General features: G+C 43.8%; 1 protein-coding gene across 13 annotated transcripts in view; it reads left to right on the top strand.

Moving 5' to 3' along the window:
• Positions 1-15,841, top strand: part of LOC107227701 (atrial natriuretic peptide receptor 1) — a 138,890-nt gene that overhangs the window by 97,401 nt on the left and 25,648 nt on the right. For all 13 annotated transcript variants that reach the window (XM_046744169.1, XM_046744165.1, XM_046744171.1 and 10 more), the window contains 2 exons: positions 10,090-10,166; positions 10,336-10,427. In XM_046744169.1, the coding sequence (XP_046600125.1) occupies positions 10,090-10,166; positions 10,336-10,427 (169 nt within the window). The remainder of the gene's footprint in view (positions 1-10,089; positions 10,167-10,335; positions 10,428-15,841) is intronic.

The raw sequence follows: 15,841 nt of genomic DNA, 5'->3' as shown, positions 1-15,841 counted from the left end.
GCATATAAGCCCAGGTGACCGACCTAATTGGTAATTACCAAACTGCGATTCATGCCGTCATAATTAACGCCCAGTTATCTCGCATTTCGGATCGTCCTACAGTTTTGCGACAATTAAACAGAATCGATCGCCCATTACGTCCAATTCGCCATTGCAGTTTTCGGAAACACGATCATCGGTGATCAGCTCGTGTTGACCGAAAAATTTCACGACGATTCAATCCTCGATTTTCATTCCCATTTACTTCCGATGATTATTATCCTACACGCGATTTCGAAGTACTCCTACAAATTTCACCTTCACGTTTGGATTTGGCTTTGGATCTATGAAATAATCGCGATGTGCAGAAATCAGAACCCAACTCTGCCAATAAAGTTTCAAGCTTTGAAGCTCGAATTCGTATCACATGATTCAATGGCAAACATACAATTCCTGAAATACCTGCAGCGAAAAGTGGCAAGGAGAAAGAAGGAAATTTTTTTTTTTTCCGACAAATTTCGATTGAGATATACATGCATGTATATGATATTGCTTCTTTCTCCAATCCCTTCCTTACCGTAATCAGCCCGAGCTTTTTTACTACCGTCGGTAAGACGAGGGAAAAAGCTCGCCTACGGGCAAAGTTGTGCAAGCCTCAGCCGACGGCCGGTAAAGAGGCGCGCCCAATCACCAGAGCTATAAATCATGAGCTTGCGAGCTTTCCAACCCTCGAGTTGATGACCGGCGGTTGATTTCGGGGAGCTTTCATAAATTTATCGACCGAGGGAAAGAGGGAGAGAGAGAGAGAGAAAGAGACGAATCGGGGATGGCAGTTGTGAAATTTTCGCGGGGTAAGGATGCAGCGGAATTAAAGCAGGGGGGGATGCGAAAGCTCAGTTGGAATTCTCACGCGACAAGAGAAGCATCTAGACGGGATTGCTCGCGCGGCGAAAGGCCCACACGTGATAATTATCCGCTTTCGTCCATGTTAGAGAAGTTATTTGCTGTGATTTCTTCGTTTCTTCATACGAGCAATCAATTCTGTCCACCCCTCGCACAATCCCTTCATTTATCCTCCAGTTATCTATTCATATTTCTCCGACGTCACGTGTTACACGCATCCCTGCTTATCCCGAGCATCGAGTGTATACGTAATATAAGAGCGCAGCTTGCGAGGACGTGTTTGATTAATTATTTTCACCGGAGGCTCAAATTTCGAGTCTGGCAACTTGTGGAATTGAAATGTCGGCCTTTTTACAACGGAAGAAAAAACGCGAGGGGTCGCGACAATAAACCGACGTACGGAAAATGACTGGGGTTGAAAATATGAAGAGTCAGAATTTCTTTACGCAGAATAATTTCGCTTATGTAACCAGAACGCGAAAGGGTGAAATAATAACGTTCGAGATGAGTTCGCTGACCCGCGTGACCCGGCAACAGCTTCTGAACGGGAGTTCAGGCCTCTTGTAAAAGGTCAGGAAGAATTCAACGGCTTTAACACGCATTCTTTCACGTGTAATCCAATTCCTGTACGTCCAGTCTTAGCGCAGCTCAACTATGGGGTTGAATTCAAAACGCGGGGTTGAAAATTGTCGTGCGTCGCGGGGGTGAAAATACCGTGCAAAATTCGTTGTGCCATTCAGATGTCAAAGAAGAGTTTCGTACAGGGTACAAAGCGCGTTAAACGTAGACATTTTCGATCGCAGATCCGTGATGTTCGGAAAGATTGATCGAACTGTCAATCTTGGGTTACGACCTCCGAATTGCTTCTCATCCTTCTGCGAGAGCGAAACAAGATGAAAAATGAATTTCGCGACTCATTCGGAGCGGAAACCGGAAAATTTCCTCGAATCGTAACTCGCGTATAAAATTCGTAAGGCTCGTCTTTCGCGTGTGAGAATATTCGGAGGAAATATCCTCTGGAGTGACAAGGATAAGAAAAATAATAACAATAATCACAATTCCGATGGCCGAGAAGAAAAAAGGAGAATGCTTCTCGCCTTCGCAGCTCGCGCGATTGAATAGTCGCACTATGAGAATGTAAATTTTGGCGGGACGGTTGAATCCTAAAATTGCTCAATGTTCGATTTTCCGCTTCAGTCTCTGCACCGTGACGTCAGAGTTTCCACCGCGTATATTTCCGCATCCCTTGCGAATCGTCCGTCTTGCGTCACTGCATGTGAGACGCTGCTCGAGTTTACTACCGACGTAAGCACAGCGTCGAGAGGGTCGTTAATTCGCGGTATCCGTGACGTCGTGTAGGAAAACCGCATATCTACGTATACTGTGTGTGATATGTATGTTGAAATCTTGATCTTGAAAATGATCGTTGCTGCAAAATTTGTCAAAAAAATCATACGCCTATAATTACGTGATTTAATAGGGTTCATTTCGCATCGGGTACCCTACTTGTACGCAGTGTGGATAATTTATAACTCTCGTTCGCATTGTTCGCCCTGCAGTGGGGCGAATAAATGCGTTTATGGTATATGGTTTATTACACGCGAGGCGAAAGCGTGCTTTTTTATTCTTGATCATCCGCGCAGCGTGGGGCAAATAACGTGCCACGGTCACCTAAGCTATTTACTCCGTCATTCTGCCGCGTTGAAGGCAATTAATCCACAACTTTCATCCGTGATGAACGATGCATCGATCGATCCGCGATGAAACTCGATCGCACGATCGCATTTTCGAGTCTTACTTTATCATCCTGCGGGAAAAAGTTAGGCGTAAAACGTGTTACGATGACGGATCATCAAGAGCGAGTGAGGGAAAATAACAATCGGGACAGTTTTTTAAACCCGTGTTCGAAATCGTCTACATTTTTCTTCTAACGCGTTTTTATTTTATCTCACGGTATTTGATTATATTCACCAAGTAGTCGTATTACGTAATTCGCATTGTTCACCGGAATATATCGAATAATTTCCAACCGTCTGTTTCACATTTTTTACCCGATTATATATTACAATTGTAGTGGCGAATCGAAGAATGATCAATGTTATCGTCCCTGTGTACAAGTCTATAACTTCCATTTCGCAATCGTGCAGAGCTTACGTGGCGTAGAAAGGGGATGAAAACCGGCCGTCGGACCCGTTTTTTTTTTTTCACCACTCTACACGTATATACCCGCACACGTATGTACTCGAAACTTTACGCGAGTTGAATTTCGCGACGGTACTCTGCCCGTAGAAAGTATAAGTCGACTTACGGCTTATACTTATGTATTATAGATGGAAGGGAAAACTGGCTCGAGTGTTTTTCTCGATTTATGCGAAAAGTGTTTTAACCGCGAGATAAAGATACGTACGAACGAAAAATAAAAGGAAACATGTTACGTAGGACCGTTTCGCATTATACATGTATTCGCGTATATATGTGAACGCCGAACCGCCATTTTAAGAACCGTTTCTAAGAATACTAAACTCCTCCAGCATCAATTCTCATGTGAATATATCGATCCCTCGGTTAGACTCCAAGGAATCGTTCGACCCCAAACGCTCGACACACGATACGCGTTTTCCGAATGGTGAAATGTGTAACGCGTTGCCGATTCGCGGTTTACAAATGAATAATTCGCAGAATTATGGCGGCGTGATACAGTCGGCGGGGTAAAAGGCAATTAATTTCAACTCTCGGAATTAAAGCGAACTTAAACAACGTGTTGATTCTATCGATAAAAAATAATCCCCGAGTCGTTTAAATACATACCACGCGGTTAAAACTTCGTGATTCAAACTTTCTCGATTGGGTCGGTACCCAATATTGAAATTAATAACCATCAGTCGATCTCTAATTTATTAACCGTTGTATCAATTTTCCATCGGTGAAGACAAACGTGTATCTCAATTTTTTTTTCTTATAATCGATGTTACAACACGCAGCAGCTCGAATTATTTTCAAAAAAAAGTATTTCTCTGACCGAATATAAATTACGCGTCCTTTCGCAATCGAAAAAGTTCTTTGATTCAACCGATTAGAGGTCTTGAAAAAGAAGGGCAATCGGGATCGGAAAGGGACAGGTCGGAACGCTGGAGTTTTGCTGCGCCGTCGTTGAAAAGTCGCGACCGCGATTTCTGTATCAAAAATTTTACCCGGGCGAGTAAAAAGGCCCATTTGGCGGATTAGACGCAGACGCGCCCCGCGTTTCTCCCTCCGGAGCTTGCGGAAAATCCTCTCGAGGCATAAAGACGTCCGTGGCTGAAATCCCGGCAGAGACGTCGACCGGAGACTAAGACTTACGGTCTGTGCTGTATCGGCTCTCCGCCCGGCTACGTCATACTTATTTTAAACATTATTCATTGCCCTTTCGGGGGCGAGTCAGTTTTCTTTACTTTTTTCAAACCTCGCGCTGATCTCGGCTCAGAATTTCTCCCTCCGCAATTTTTTTTATTTTATATTTTCTTATCATCGAGGTGGCCATAAGGGTAATACGCTGTTCTCAAATTAAGCTAGCAACGAATTCCGAGGATAAAAACACATGTCGGCTTTTAATAAAATAGTTTTAACTTGCCAGCTGTCAACTTTGTCTCACAATAATTGTTGGGTTTAGAATCTCAAGTGTATTACAGATTTTCGGAATAATTAGTTCGACTTGTTAAGCAAGTGACGAATGTAATTTATCTTGCGAATGATGTAATTGTCATGTAATTTAGATGAAAAACGGTTAATCGTATTGGAATAGAAAGAAAAAAAACGTATCAAACCGCTTTATCCTCAAATTAATTTTATTCGATATTTGGAATTCACTTATGTATAATCACTCACCTTCCAAGTTTTCTGAAAATTCATTCATCTCAGCTTATAGTTGTCTGTGATTTTTTTTTCTTTTGCAATCTAATTCGCTGTTGCGAATAAACTGACTCTACGGGACGCAAGTAACTTTATATGGTTGGAAGATGAAAAATGAAGTAGGATTTAATTTTTGTTGAGGGAAAAAAAACGGTATTATATATATATATATATATATATATGAGATATATATGATATATTATTCTCGAGCTCGCAGCGGCGTCTTACGTTAATTTTCTTCCCGGTAATTAAAAACCCTTATCGAGGCTTCGTAATTGCGAGGATTGAGAGGGCTCAGAGACCTCGGCAATTTCCAATACTTTATTTCACTTTGATCACTTTCGCAACGATTCGCACGACTCGGGTTGTCAGCCCTTAATCCGAGGTATTCTTACGACCGTCTTCGATAATCGAGGAGTGAAAGGTAATTTCGATACTCGTCAACCGTGCGAAATTTTAATCTCGAATTCTCGTGCCGTCAAATTCGTTCGTCGAAACCAAAACCAAGGCGATCTACGAATTCGTTGCAGGGTTAAATCGAGCCGTGTGTAAAATATTCCGTCGAAACTTTGGCACATACGTATCGTGTTCCGCAAATTATTCGAATTCCCGAATATCCCGAATTTCTACCGCTGACCAAATATTTGCTCGACGAATAGGATGTGATTATTAACTGCGGGCACGAGAAAATTTGCTGCCTGGCTACGCGTCGTTATAGATCCATACCGAAGGCCAGATGGACGGGACGCGAAGTTGAAAGAAGACGTATACCTATACAGCCGTAATACCTCGGCTCCATTATCCCGCGGCTTTCGTTTCTTCCCTTCAAATTAGTCCCCTTCCAGGATTAATCTCGTTTCACGATGCCCTGAAAGCTGAGAGACGGCCGGCTCCGCTCGCTCGGACGCTCCAGTTTTCATTACACTTCGAAAGAATCCGCATAAATCCGCGTATATACCTATACAACGTTCTCCGAGCCGTTTCGACCCTTACGAAAGGTCGGAGGTCGACGTTTTCAGCTTTTCCCCAACATTTCGATCCAGCCATACCGTTCAGCTCCGATTATTTTCACCCTCGCTCGTTCACCTTTCCATAGCGGGACAAAAAAATCCCAAGACGAAAGTCTAGCCGATGCTTTTCTACCGCAGATATTTTCACAAACGTTCGGAGCTTCGAGTCGAGCTCGAGAGTTTGGAAAGCCTTGAGATTTCGGCGGAATACGCGCAGCATCCTCGGATATTAAAAGTCGTCGGTTTCGCCGCGTCGCGTGTGATGCGTTGCTAAGAAACTCGTCCTGACATCCTGCGAATCGGCATGGCGGAGCGGAGCACTTCTTCCAGCAGCTCGAGCAGCCTTGCGCTTCCATCCTTGTCCGGGTCCGGAGCGAGTCCTGAACGAGGAGCAAGTCCTCGAAGGGCCGTCAGCCCCCTGCTCGAGGTTCGGAGGCCGCACTGCACCCTCAACTGCGAATCGTGCAGCGCCTACCTCGAGGACGTCTACAGGCACAGTAAGGTCCCAAGAGTTTCGAAAATACGCAAGGACGAGTCGTTTTTCTTTTCTTCCTTTCTTTCCATTTTTTCCCTTTTTTCCTTTCTTTCTCATAATTTCGTTCGTCGATTTCTTTGATACGCGTAGTTATTCTTCTTCGAATCTTTCCTTCTTATCCGCCCATGTTCTAGCCGTATCACATTTCCCATTCGATTTTATGTATTCGACTTTTACTACCAGCCTCGTACTCGTTATATCCCTCCGTTCCTCCGTTCTACCTACTCGCGGTGTATCGCCTTACCTACTTCTAAGATACGGAGTATCAGAGTCACGGAAAATCCCCTCGGCATTCCTTTCGAGGAATTCCGTCTCAGATCCGAGTCTCGATCCGTTGTAGATGGATAAGGAGCGTAGCATCCTGCAGCCAGGATCATCACCTCGCGGAATTTCTCTATCCCTATAACAGGGGGAAAATTGGGGAATTTATATTCGGAGTATGAAATTTCGCCGATATTCCAGCCCCGCAAATTGCTCTTTTATGTGTGTAAAAAAAAGTTGGCCAACTTGTCATTGTCAATGTCAAATAACTCGACTGGCGAAACACTTTCTTTCATTATTCATCCGGTCAGCCCTACCGCAGAGTTTTACGCGCCTTGTTCATTCCGCGGTGAATATACGGCAGGTGGAGGAGTTCCCTTGTCGGTCGTTTGTATTGCGGGGAAACACTTTTGTGGCTATATTCACCCTAGCGCGAATACGACAGCCGTTATTGCCGAAGTGCTTGCTTGTTGTAGAGCCGGCGCGAGTCTCTCGATAATGCGGATGAATGCCCGACGGTAATGTTCACAGATTACGCGCACCGTCATCGGTTGTCATTGTACCACGTCACCGAGCATTGTTCTCCATCACGGGTATCATCGTCGCCTGGCTTGACGATGACGCGGGCTTTACCGTCATCGGCAAACTTCGTAGAGCGAATTTCCGTAGGCGACTGTCAAGCTTGGAACCTAATCTCGTCGCGTCTCTACGACGTCGCAAGAATTTCAGGAACTTTGAATTTAGGACCGCGTCTAGGATGATCCGCAAGTGACGGAAGCCTCAAGGTCCTCCTAGTGTGACGAAGAGCCTCGGGTATAAGAAGTAAAACACAAATTTATACCTCGCTGGTTTATCTTTCGGAGAAAATTTTCTTCGGTGTGACAGGAATATTTTTGAATCGAATCAGCCGAGTTGGTTATCATTTTTGTGATAATTGGTTACAGCTTAATGAATACCGTCGTTGTCTTGAAAGGCTTCGAATCGTATTACCAGACATCAATTTTGTTCGTAGATTAATTGAAAATGTTATTTGAGGTAAAATACACTGGTCTGAAGCGTTTTGGAAGTATTCAAATTATTCCAAATGACTTGACACGATCTCTACAATCGAATCCAAAAAACATCGCGTCGAGTTTGCACTCAACATTAAAACCGCTCGATCCCTGGGATTTGAAAACTAGAAGGTCACGATTTCTGGCACATATGGAGCATCGCAGGCTGTGTTACACCTTCCACAAGCAAACCAGGTCCTTGACATTGATTGGTTGAAGGATACACGGCGAGAAGTGGCGATGGGGCGAAGCTGCGAGGCGAGAATTGTTGTTGTTGTAATATTTGGCCAAGTTTTAGCTCACCTTTAGCCTCGCTCTTTGTTATCGCCCTTTCTCATCCGGTCCATGTTTTCGGAGGCACGGTTTCATCACACTTTACGAAACCGGCGCGTCTTGTTTCCCCGACTACGTTGACCTTCACACGTCGTCTAATTCTCGTCTCGCGGCACGACTTCGGCTGCGCAGCTTTCTTTCTTTCTTTGGAGGGCAAAAGAAGTTGAAGAAGAATAAGAAGAAAGTGCGAAAAAAGGGATGGGAACCTGGACCAGCCGCCGACCTTGACAACAAAGGGATGACAACACCCAAACTTCAGACGAGGTGATACCGCGACGCGTCTCTCGGTTACGAAATAAGGAACGAAGAGCGAGGGAAGGAGGTCGCGGAAAAAAGCAGAGACTGTCTCCCGAATCATTATTTCATCGTAACGGGGAGTCGCGCGTCTTTGGGATTCTAAACAGCTGACATGTATCGTTTATATTTATATACAACATCCTTCCTGAGATATTGTTAAAGTTATTGTTTCAAATTCCGGCCCTACTTCTATGACGTTATATTACTTTATCCCCGTATCGGTCTTCCGTTGAATTTTCAAGGCAGAAAAATTGTGTCGGTAAGGTTTATCTCGTTGTCGACCTTGGTAATTGACTTGGAGGTACACTCGCGTCTTAATTGCGTCTATAGTTTGCGTGTACCGTAATATACCGGCGATAATTCGGACCTCGGCCCTGATATGGTCGGTGATTGGCCATTCAAAGCCTTTCTCGGAATTTATAATCGCCAGGAAACCCTCCGAAGTGTTAGCAAATTGTGAGTTCCGAGTCGGCGTCTATCTGGAAGAAACTGAAGAAGATAAAAGACGTAACGAAGAAATTCACTCTGCTTCGTAACATCAGGGCTGGAAAACTGGATACTTTCAGGAACGCGTACGCGGTTATACGCTGTAAAATAAAATCACCGCTCTCGGAATATAACCCAAACGTTTTACATCGCGCCGCGTATTTATTTATTTATTTTTTCTACTCTCCAGAGCCGCAAGTCACACTTTATCTTACGCCGGATGTTGGTGTATTATTCCGGAAGCATTGTGTTTCAGGAAATGTAGCTTGAAAAATCTGGAAAACTTGGAATTCTTGGGAAAATTTTTGGAACCATCGGAGAATATTTTAGAGCTAATTTATCTACAAACAAATTGGGCTTGTTTTAATTCATGTTTTATTCAGTTAAGAATTCAATGGCTGAAGCAGGTAATCAAATTTGTGGTTACAAAAATCTTTTGCCTTGACTGAACATTAGAGTTATTTAAACGCACAAAATATATTTTCCGAATAATATCATCGCTAATTCTGTTGACTGAAAATTTAGGTTTTGTCTTTGCAAACTCCTAAGAAGATGAATTCGATTGGTCAAAAATATAAGATATTTCTGTTTTTGAATCCTCAAATTTTGATGTTGCTCCTAAGCAATTTTAGCTTTTTTCCTTAAAGTACGTTTTAATCTTGACAAGTCCGCACGTTGTTGCCGTGGTTATTTCGTCAGGAAGTCGGAATTCTTTCTCCGAGAGGCTGCAGTGTCGTTCAAATAACAATACTGCACTTATCTGTCCCATTGTTTAACCGCGCAGCGTATTTCAGCTGAACTTAATCAGATAACTATAATTTTGGCAAAGTAATTAATTTTTTTTCCTTTCACAGAAATATCACACTCAGAGTTTTTCTATAAGCAAACCATTTTGTGATTAAAATCGGTATCAAATCTGTTTAATACGACGAATTTGTTCATTGAATTATACCGTAGCTCCCAGATTGTTTTTCATTTAGATTTTACTTGAAAATAGATATTCTGAGAAAGGATTTGAACAATTTAGGGAATCCTCAGTGATCGAGGTATCAGACCGAATACCGATTCGGTAAATGATTACCGGTTGCTGAAAAAAAGGAATATCAATTTGTAGCAGATCATTTTATGATTTACAGGCGACGCTTCGTTGGCAATAAGATCTCGTTTGCCGTAACGAAATATTCTATCGCTAACCGGGGGCAGCAAATATTTCATACTCCGAACCATATTTTTGAATCGCAATTAGTGAAGCGCGTGGGTGATTTATCCCCAGCAACCGAGCACCAACTGCACGGTCAAACGTGTGTCACGAGAATAACGTTCTCGGCGTGTTTATCTGTTGCAGAGATCGTCGAGGGTGTACGAAAGGGTGGTGGATCACCCCTGCGACCGTTGATCGACGAGGCGGCGGTGGAGGAAGAGGTGAGTAAATTGATTCTTGCGCCTGTACGAAAAAAGGAAACGAAAATGAAAAAAAAAAGTATGAAATACGGCGATTAAAAAATTGCGTTCATCCTTCTTTTCTTATTTATCGACTCTTCGGTATCGAGGAAAAGGGAATCAGTAATCGGAATTCGACCGATCGTTTCAGGTTGCAACGCTGATGCGACGCTGCTGGGCACAAGACGCTGCTGACAGGCCAGACTTTCCGGCGTTGAAGCAGACGATTCGTAAAATCAACAAGTGAGTCGGATCTTTTATTCTTCTTCTCTTATCGCCGTATTTCGGTTTCCCCCACTCCATAAGCAAACGTGGTGCGGTGGCTCCCCTGTTTCGTCAGGACGATTTACCGATTAAACTTTCCCTTTGCACGATATTTTACGTCTCATCCTCGCTTTCATGCAGGCGATTCATATCTCAACCGTTATATTAAAGCTCGCCCAGCTACGTGCAGGAATTGAACGCGCCGTATGTGGTGTAGAAAATTTATCGGGAACGTTGATTAAAATACCCTGTTATAGGTATACGGAACTTTGAAGTATTTTTTGCTCCCTTAATTTTCTTTCGCTCTCTTTTCACTGTTTGTAATTTTTTTTTTTTGTTTTTGATCTTTATTTTTTTGTTCTTCTTCTTCTTACTTTTCATCTCTTATTTTTATTTCTGTGGTATTCGGATTACGCAATTCATTGGGTTCGGTAATAGGGGTAGTGAAAAGAAAGGAGGGATCAATAAAAATGAATAGCACCGTATTTTCTGCCTTTGTAATTTTTTTCGAACATCGATCTGACCCACGCTTTCGATTGAAGTCTTTCATCCGGAGCCGTGTCAATAGTTTTTTCGATGTCAAGTGTGCCCGAATCTGCGGTGAAAGCTTCATTCTGCGCACGTCCATCATTCCCCAGGTTTTCCGAAATTCCATTTCTACCGTTAACCTGTTTTTCACCGCTTTCGGAATTCAAACCGTTCTCCCTAAAAACGAACGAACAAAAGGTCAATTGAATCGCACACAACTTGTCTGTAAAACTCTCGATGTTTCAAAGTCACAGCAGAACAAACCGTAGCGTGCGAAGCGAAAAATAAAAAAATTAAAGGAAGGAACGTATCCCCCCCCCCCAAAAAAAAACAGACCGATGCCTCTAAAAGATTTTCTCATTCGCTTTCTCGGGACTTGAGGGCTGTATTCAGAGACTTCAGAGTCATAATAATCTTCGTATAATCAAACCTAACATAAATCGACAAAGTTATAAAATTGGCAAGACTTTCTCTCGTTCGTACGAGATACGGCCCTGCTCGTAATGAGTCTACTTTTAACGCCAAATACAAAAGAGTTAGAAGTTTAAATCTCATAGAAAGCGGCGCTGATTGTGAGTGCCCGAATGAATGTAATTACCGTGCTTAATCGCCGTACTTGAGGGAACGGAAAGTAAAAGAAGTATTATTCTACCCTGGCAATAAACGGAAAGTACCCATCGATGAATTTAATGCAGCCTCAATTCGCAACGTTGTAAAATCAAGATTATACAAGTTTCCAAGTATAGACGTCACCGTAAACGCACCGTAAACGTAACCGTTTTTAGTATCCATCCATCCTTAATCTATTCTTTTCTTAATTGCTTCCCGACTACTTCATCTCTCCTTTTACCTCTCTACCGACTTCGCCATTTTATCAAATAACATTTCTACAGGAATTTTGTTGTACACGTGTCATAACAACGTATTTATCGTTACAATGGGGGAGTGGAAGGTGAAGGGAGAAGTAATTTCTCCTGAAAAGAGGTCAAAGTTCATAGGTTAAAGGTGAAAAGCAGACTCGAGGCTTTTTCTCTATCCGTTGCTCTCGGAAAATTTTGCGATACCGATGCTGTGCGGATTCGTTGGCGTCTATATACAGATTAGATGCCTTTACGCATTGCGTATTATGGTATATATCCAACGCTTGTTCACGAGTCTCATGAACCGACATAAAATTTAGGTACCCTGAATATACCGTATATACGTACAGGATGTAATGATCGCCAAAGAAGTTATGTCCTCCATGTATCAGGTATAGTATACGTGGAAAGAACCAGGGGTGAAGTTCTCGTGCAAAAACGTTTCGGATAACGGACAAGTTGAAGTTCGCCATTCGCTTGGCTGAATACGTAGGTATGCTTTATGAGAAGCGTTTGAGAGAGAAAGACAGAGAAGCTTGCAGGAATTCACCCCTTGATCTCATAAATTTAAACGTTCTAGAAACCCTAAATTCGTCCCTTGATAATCCTCGAATCTTAACAAAGGGTGGATAAAACAACCCTAAGAATCTTTGTGAAATAATTTTGTGAGCGAAGTTTTTCGGGATTTGTTGGAAAAGTTTTTTCATGATACTTGTGTACGAGAGAAAAAGACACTTGATACGCGAATTGATTATCCGGAGGAGAAGGGCCGACGTCTTGCCGTCGATTCGTCAAACTTATCCCGCCCTCTTTTAGCGTTGGTAAAACTCGCGAGATATCGCGGAGGTGTAAGAGACACAAATCTTGACGAGGCGATGCTTTCCGCTCGACTTCCCCCGGCCGTCGGATTCAGCATCCCGCCAATTACCGGGGAAAACGAACGCTAGACGCGGAATTGGCCCTGGCTGGAGGAGGCTGATACACGCCCTTGAAAAACCCTCAGGATTTCACCTCTCCAGTCCCTCTTCAGACCCTGTTCTAACGCACGTGTGTACGCTGTGCCCAACGTCGGATTGATTTTCCAAGGACTCAACTCCCCAATCCTCCTGACACTAAAAGGCAATTTTGGAAGCGGACGCTACAGCTCGACTAATTACCCCGCGGACTATGTTCTGCGGAATAATACAGGCGCCTCGTGCCACCCTGAAAAGCTGGATACGTTCCTGAGTATCTGGGGCGATTACATTAACTTGATTGGCTCGTCGACTCCCATACGCCATGCAACCGAATGCTGTGTGCCGGGTCTTTGGCTAACGAACGTGTCCCTCAACAATTTCCATGTACCTACTCCACACTCCGAATCAATTAATGCTACTGCAAATACACCGAACGAGTCACTCGCATTCGCCGTCGTTTCATTGGGGAAACTCGCAAACGAAATGAAATTCAGGCATTCTGTAACTCGTTTAATACGGTTGTCGCTCATCGGCAAGTGACGGTTCTTCCGGCACAATGCACGGTAATGAACAAGCGGCCAGTCGAGAAGACACTGGATTTCTATGGTCGGGTACTCGGACCTCTTCAGAAAAAGAACTCGTACCGCTGTTTTCACTTGTCCGTTAAACAAACCAGAACAAATTCAAGAACCAAATGTCGAGGCATTCCGTAACAGCCACATCCGGTTATTGCTCAGCAGAAACTGAGGATGGTTGTTGAAAATACACGGAAATGAACGAGTCGGGATTTGAGAAGACACTGGATTTCGTTGGCTATGTGTACCGTACCTTTTCACATACAGAACTCGGGTTACGTGTGTTGACTTGTTCGTTCCGATCCTTATGTTGAAATTGGCATTAACCCCAATGCAGTCAGTCATATTTGACTGATGCCATTCCCCCAGAGGTTCGCAAATACGTATGTCAATTCGGAGATAAGGAGTTTGGCTTACCCGAAGAATCTCATACCCCTTGAGTAACGTAGCGAGCGAATTGAATTGTTGATTTCCGTCGTTCGACGTTCTCCGCATAGCTCCCCTTCACATAATGACACCGTTCTTCTCGACTTTTGCCACCGTTTCATTTCGACTCCAGGTTTTAAGAGGGATAGCTGCTGCTGGTAGCAGGTGAAAAGAAGCGACGACTTCGCTCCGAGTCAATGCACCGCGGTACATGTGTACTACACTCGGTTGTACGTGCTCGAGAATGACTTTTGGCTCTTTTCATTGTCCGCGTCACGTACTCAGCTGGCCTCGTCTCAATTCGACGGTTAATCAGCTCACCTTCTCAGCTCTATTTTTCTTCCTCCTTCGACCCTTCATTCGTCGGGCACTGTTATTCCCATCGTTCCTTTCGCCGGGCGCTCCCACCTACAAGTCGGCTTTATCTCCCAGCCCGTTAGCGAGCTCGTATTATTTCTTGTTTCCCAAAATTTAGAGGGGAATTAGGGCGACGCGACATCCCATAAACCCGGGCTTCCCGACGTGACCTCGCTGACGCTTTATCCGGAATAATGTTCAATTATCATCAGCTGTTCATGGCGGGTTGTAGCCGTTGCCCTTTACTCTAGGTGTATTCTATGACCACGCGATATATTTGGTTCTCTTTTTAACCCCTCCGGCTGTTCTTCTTACTCTTCTGCTTCTCTCGCTTTCGGAAAAACTTGCGCCTCGTTAATAAGAAACTCTCTCCTGGCTCGCACACCTGAGTCCAATTTTATTCACCGTAAATTGCTCCCTTTCAAATCTCATCTCTGTACCACATTGTATGGAACGTATACCGTGAGTTTCGCGCCAAGTACTTCCGCCACTCGTATTACATATACCCACATCATATTTATATTCATTTGAATTTCATTTTTTTCTTCTCCTTCGTTACCACGCGTCCTTACATTTCAAGGAAAAGCACACAATATCTGGGAAAAATGTTGCGATACGATTTACTCGTGTAAAAATTATATTACGCTGTGGAGGGGAAAAAAATTAAAAATTCCCATGTTACGATGTTATCGTTTATATACCCATATTATATGTATAAATATATAACGTATAGCGCATATAACAGTTTATCTCACATTTCGTTTACGCCCGCGTGTTGATGATTCGCAAGAGATTACGGACCTTTCCTGTTTTTTCTTATCCACCTTTTTCCTTGATGACTTTAGGTTTCCAGCTGCGTTCCTCTCCCCCTCCCCCCACCTCACTAAAATTCCCGCAAAGCTGTTGAAATTCGTCAACTTAATTTAATTGCTCGAAGTCTAATTGCGCCGCCTACACGCCGCTCGTTCTCTTCATCTTCTACACGACACGCGTGTTAAAGCTGCAGAGCTTGATCCACGCGACGATAATTACATTCAGCCGGGCTACCTGAAGCGGTAAAATTTGAACTGTCACGTCACGACACATCATAATTTGGTGGGTTAAATCCCGCAGGACTTCCAGCTCCACCGATGCAGCTCCGCACGGAAGTACAATGACACCGCGCGCGCGTTCGTGCCGGGATTGGAAATGGGTCATCGGCTGATTGGGATTGATTGAAAATCGCCATGTCCGAGTCGATAAATCCTGTGTACGTGTATAAACTCTCTCACTCTCTCTCTCTCTATCTCTCTTTGTCTCGCTCTCTCTCTCTCTCTCTCTCTCTCTCTCTCTCTATCACACCATTTCTCTTTCATCTCGACGGCGCCTCTCGCGACAGTCCAATCGCCTGGGATCAAATCGCTTTAGTTTCTCGCTCTCCGGGCTCCCGATGATATACATACTTCGACAGATACGAGCCTCGGGTTATCGTTGGTCCGGAGTTAACTCGGTGAGAATCCTCCCTCGATTCCGCATCCAGATATATCCCGCTACAAAAATTCAAACGCGACGCGTTGACAGTTCGCACGAAGGCGATGGACAGATCAAAGCCACCTGACTTTGCGCGCCACCGTGTCATCCCTACTGGAGTTCTGTTTCTACACCAAAAAATCAATGCTTTCCACCAATCGCAACGCAGACGGTGCTCACGG

Source organism: Neodiprion lecontei, chromosome 6 (assembly GCF_021901455.1).
Source record: "Neodiprion lecontei isolate iyNeoLeco1 chromosome 6, iyNeoLeco1.1, whole genome shotgun sequence".
NCBI classification, from domain to species: Eukaryota; Metazoa; Arthropoda; class Insecta; order Hymenoptera; family Diprionidae; genus Neodiprion; species Neodiprion lecontei.
The sequence above is the reverse complement of the archived record's forward strand: the minus strand, read 5'-3'. Positions and strand labels throughout refer to the sequence as shown.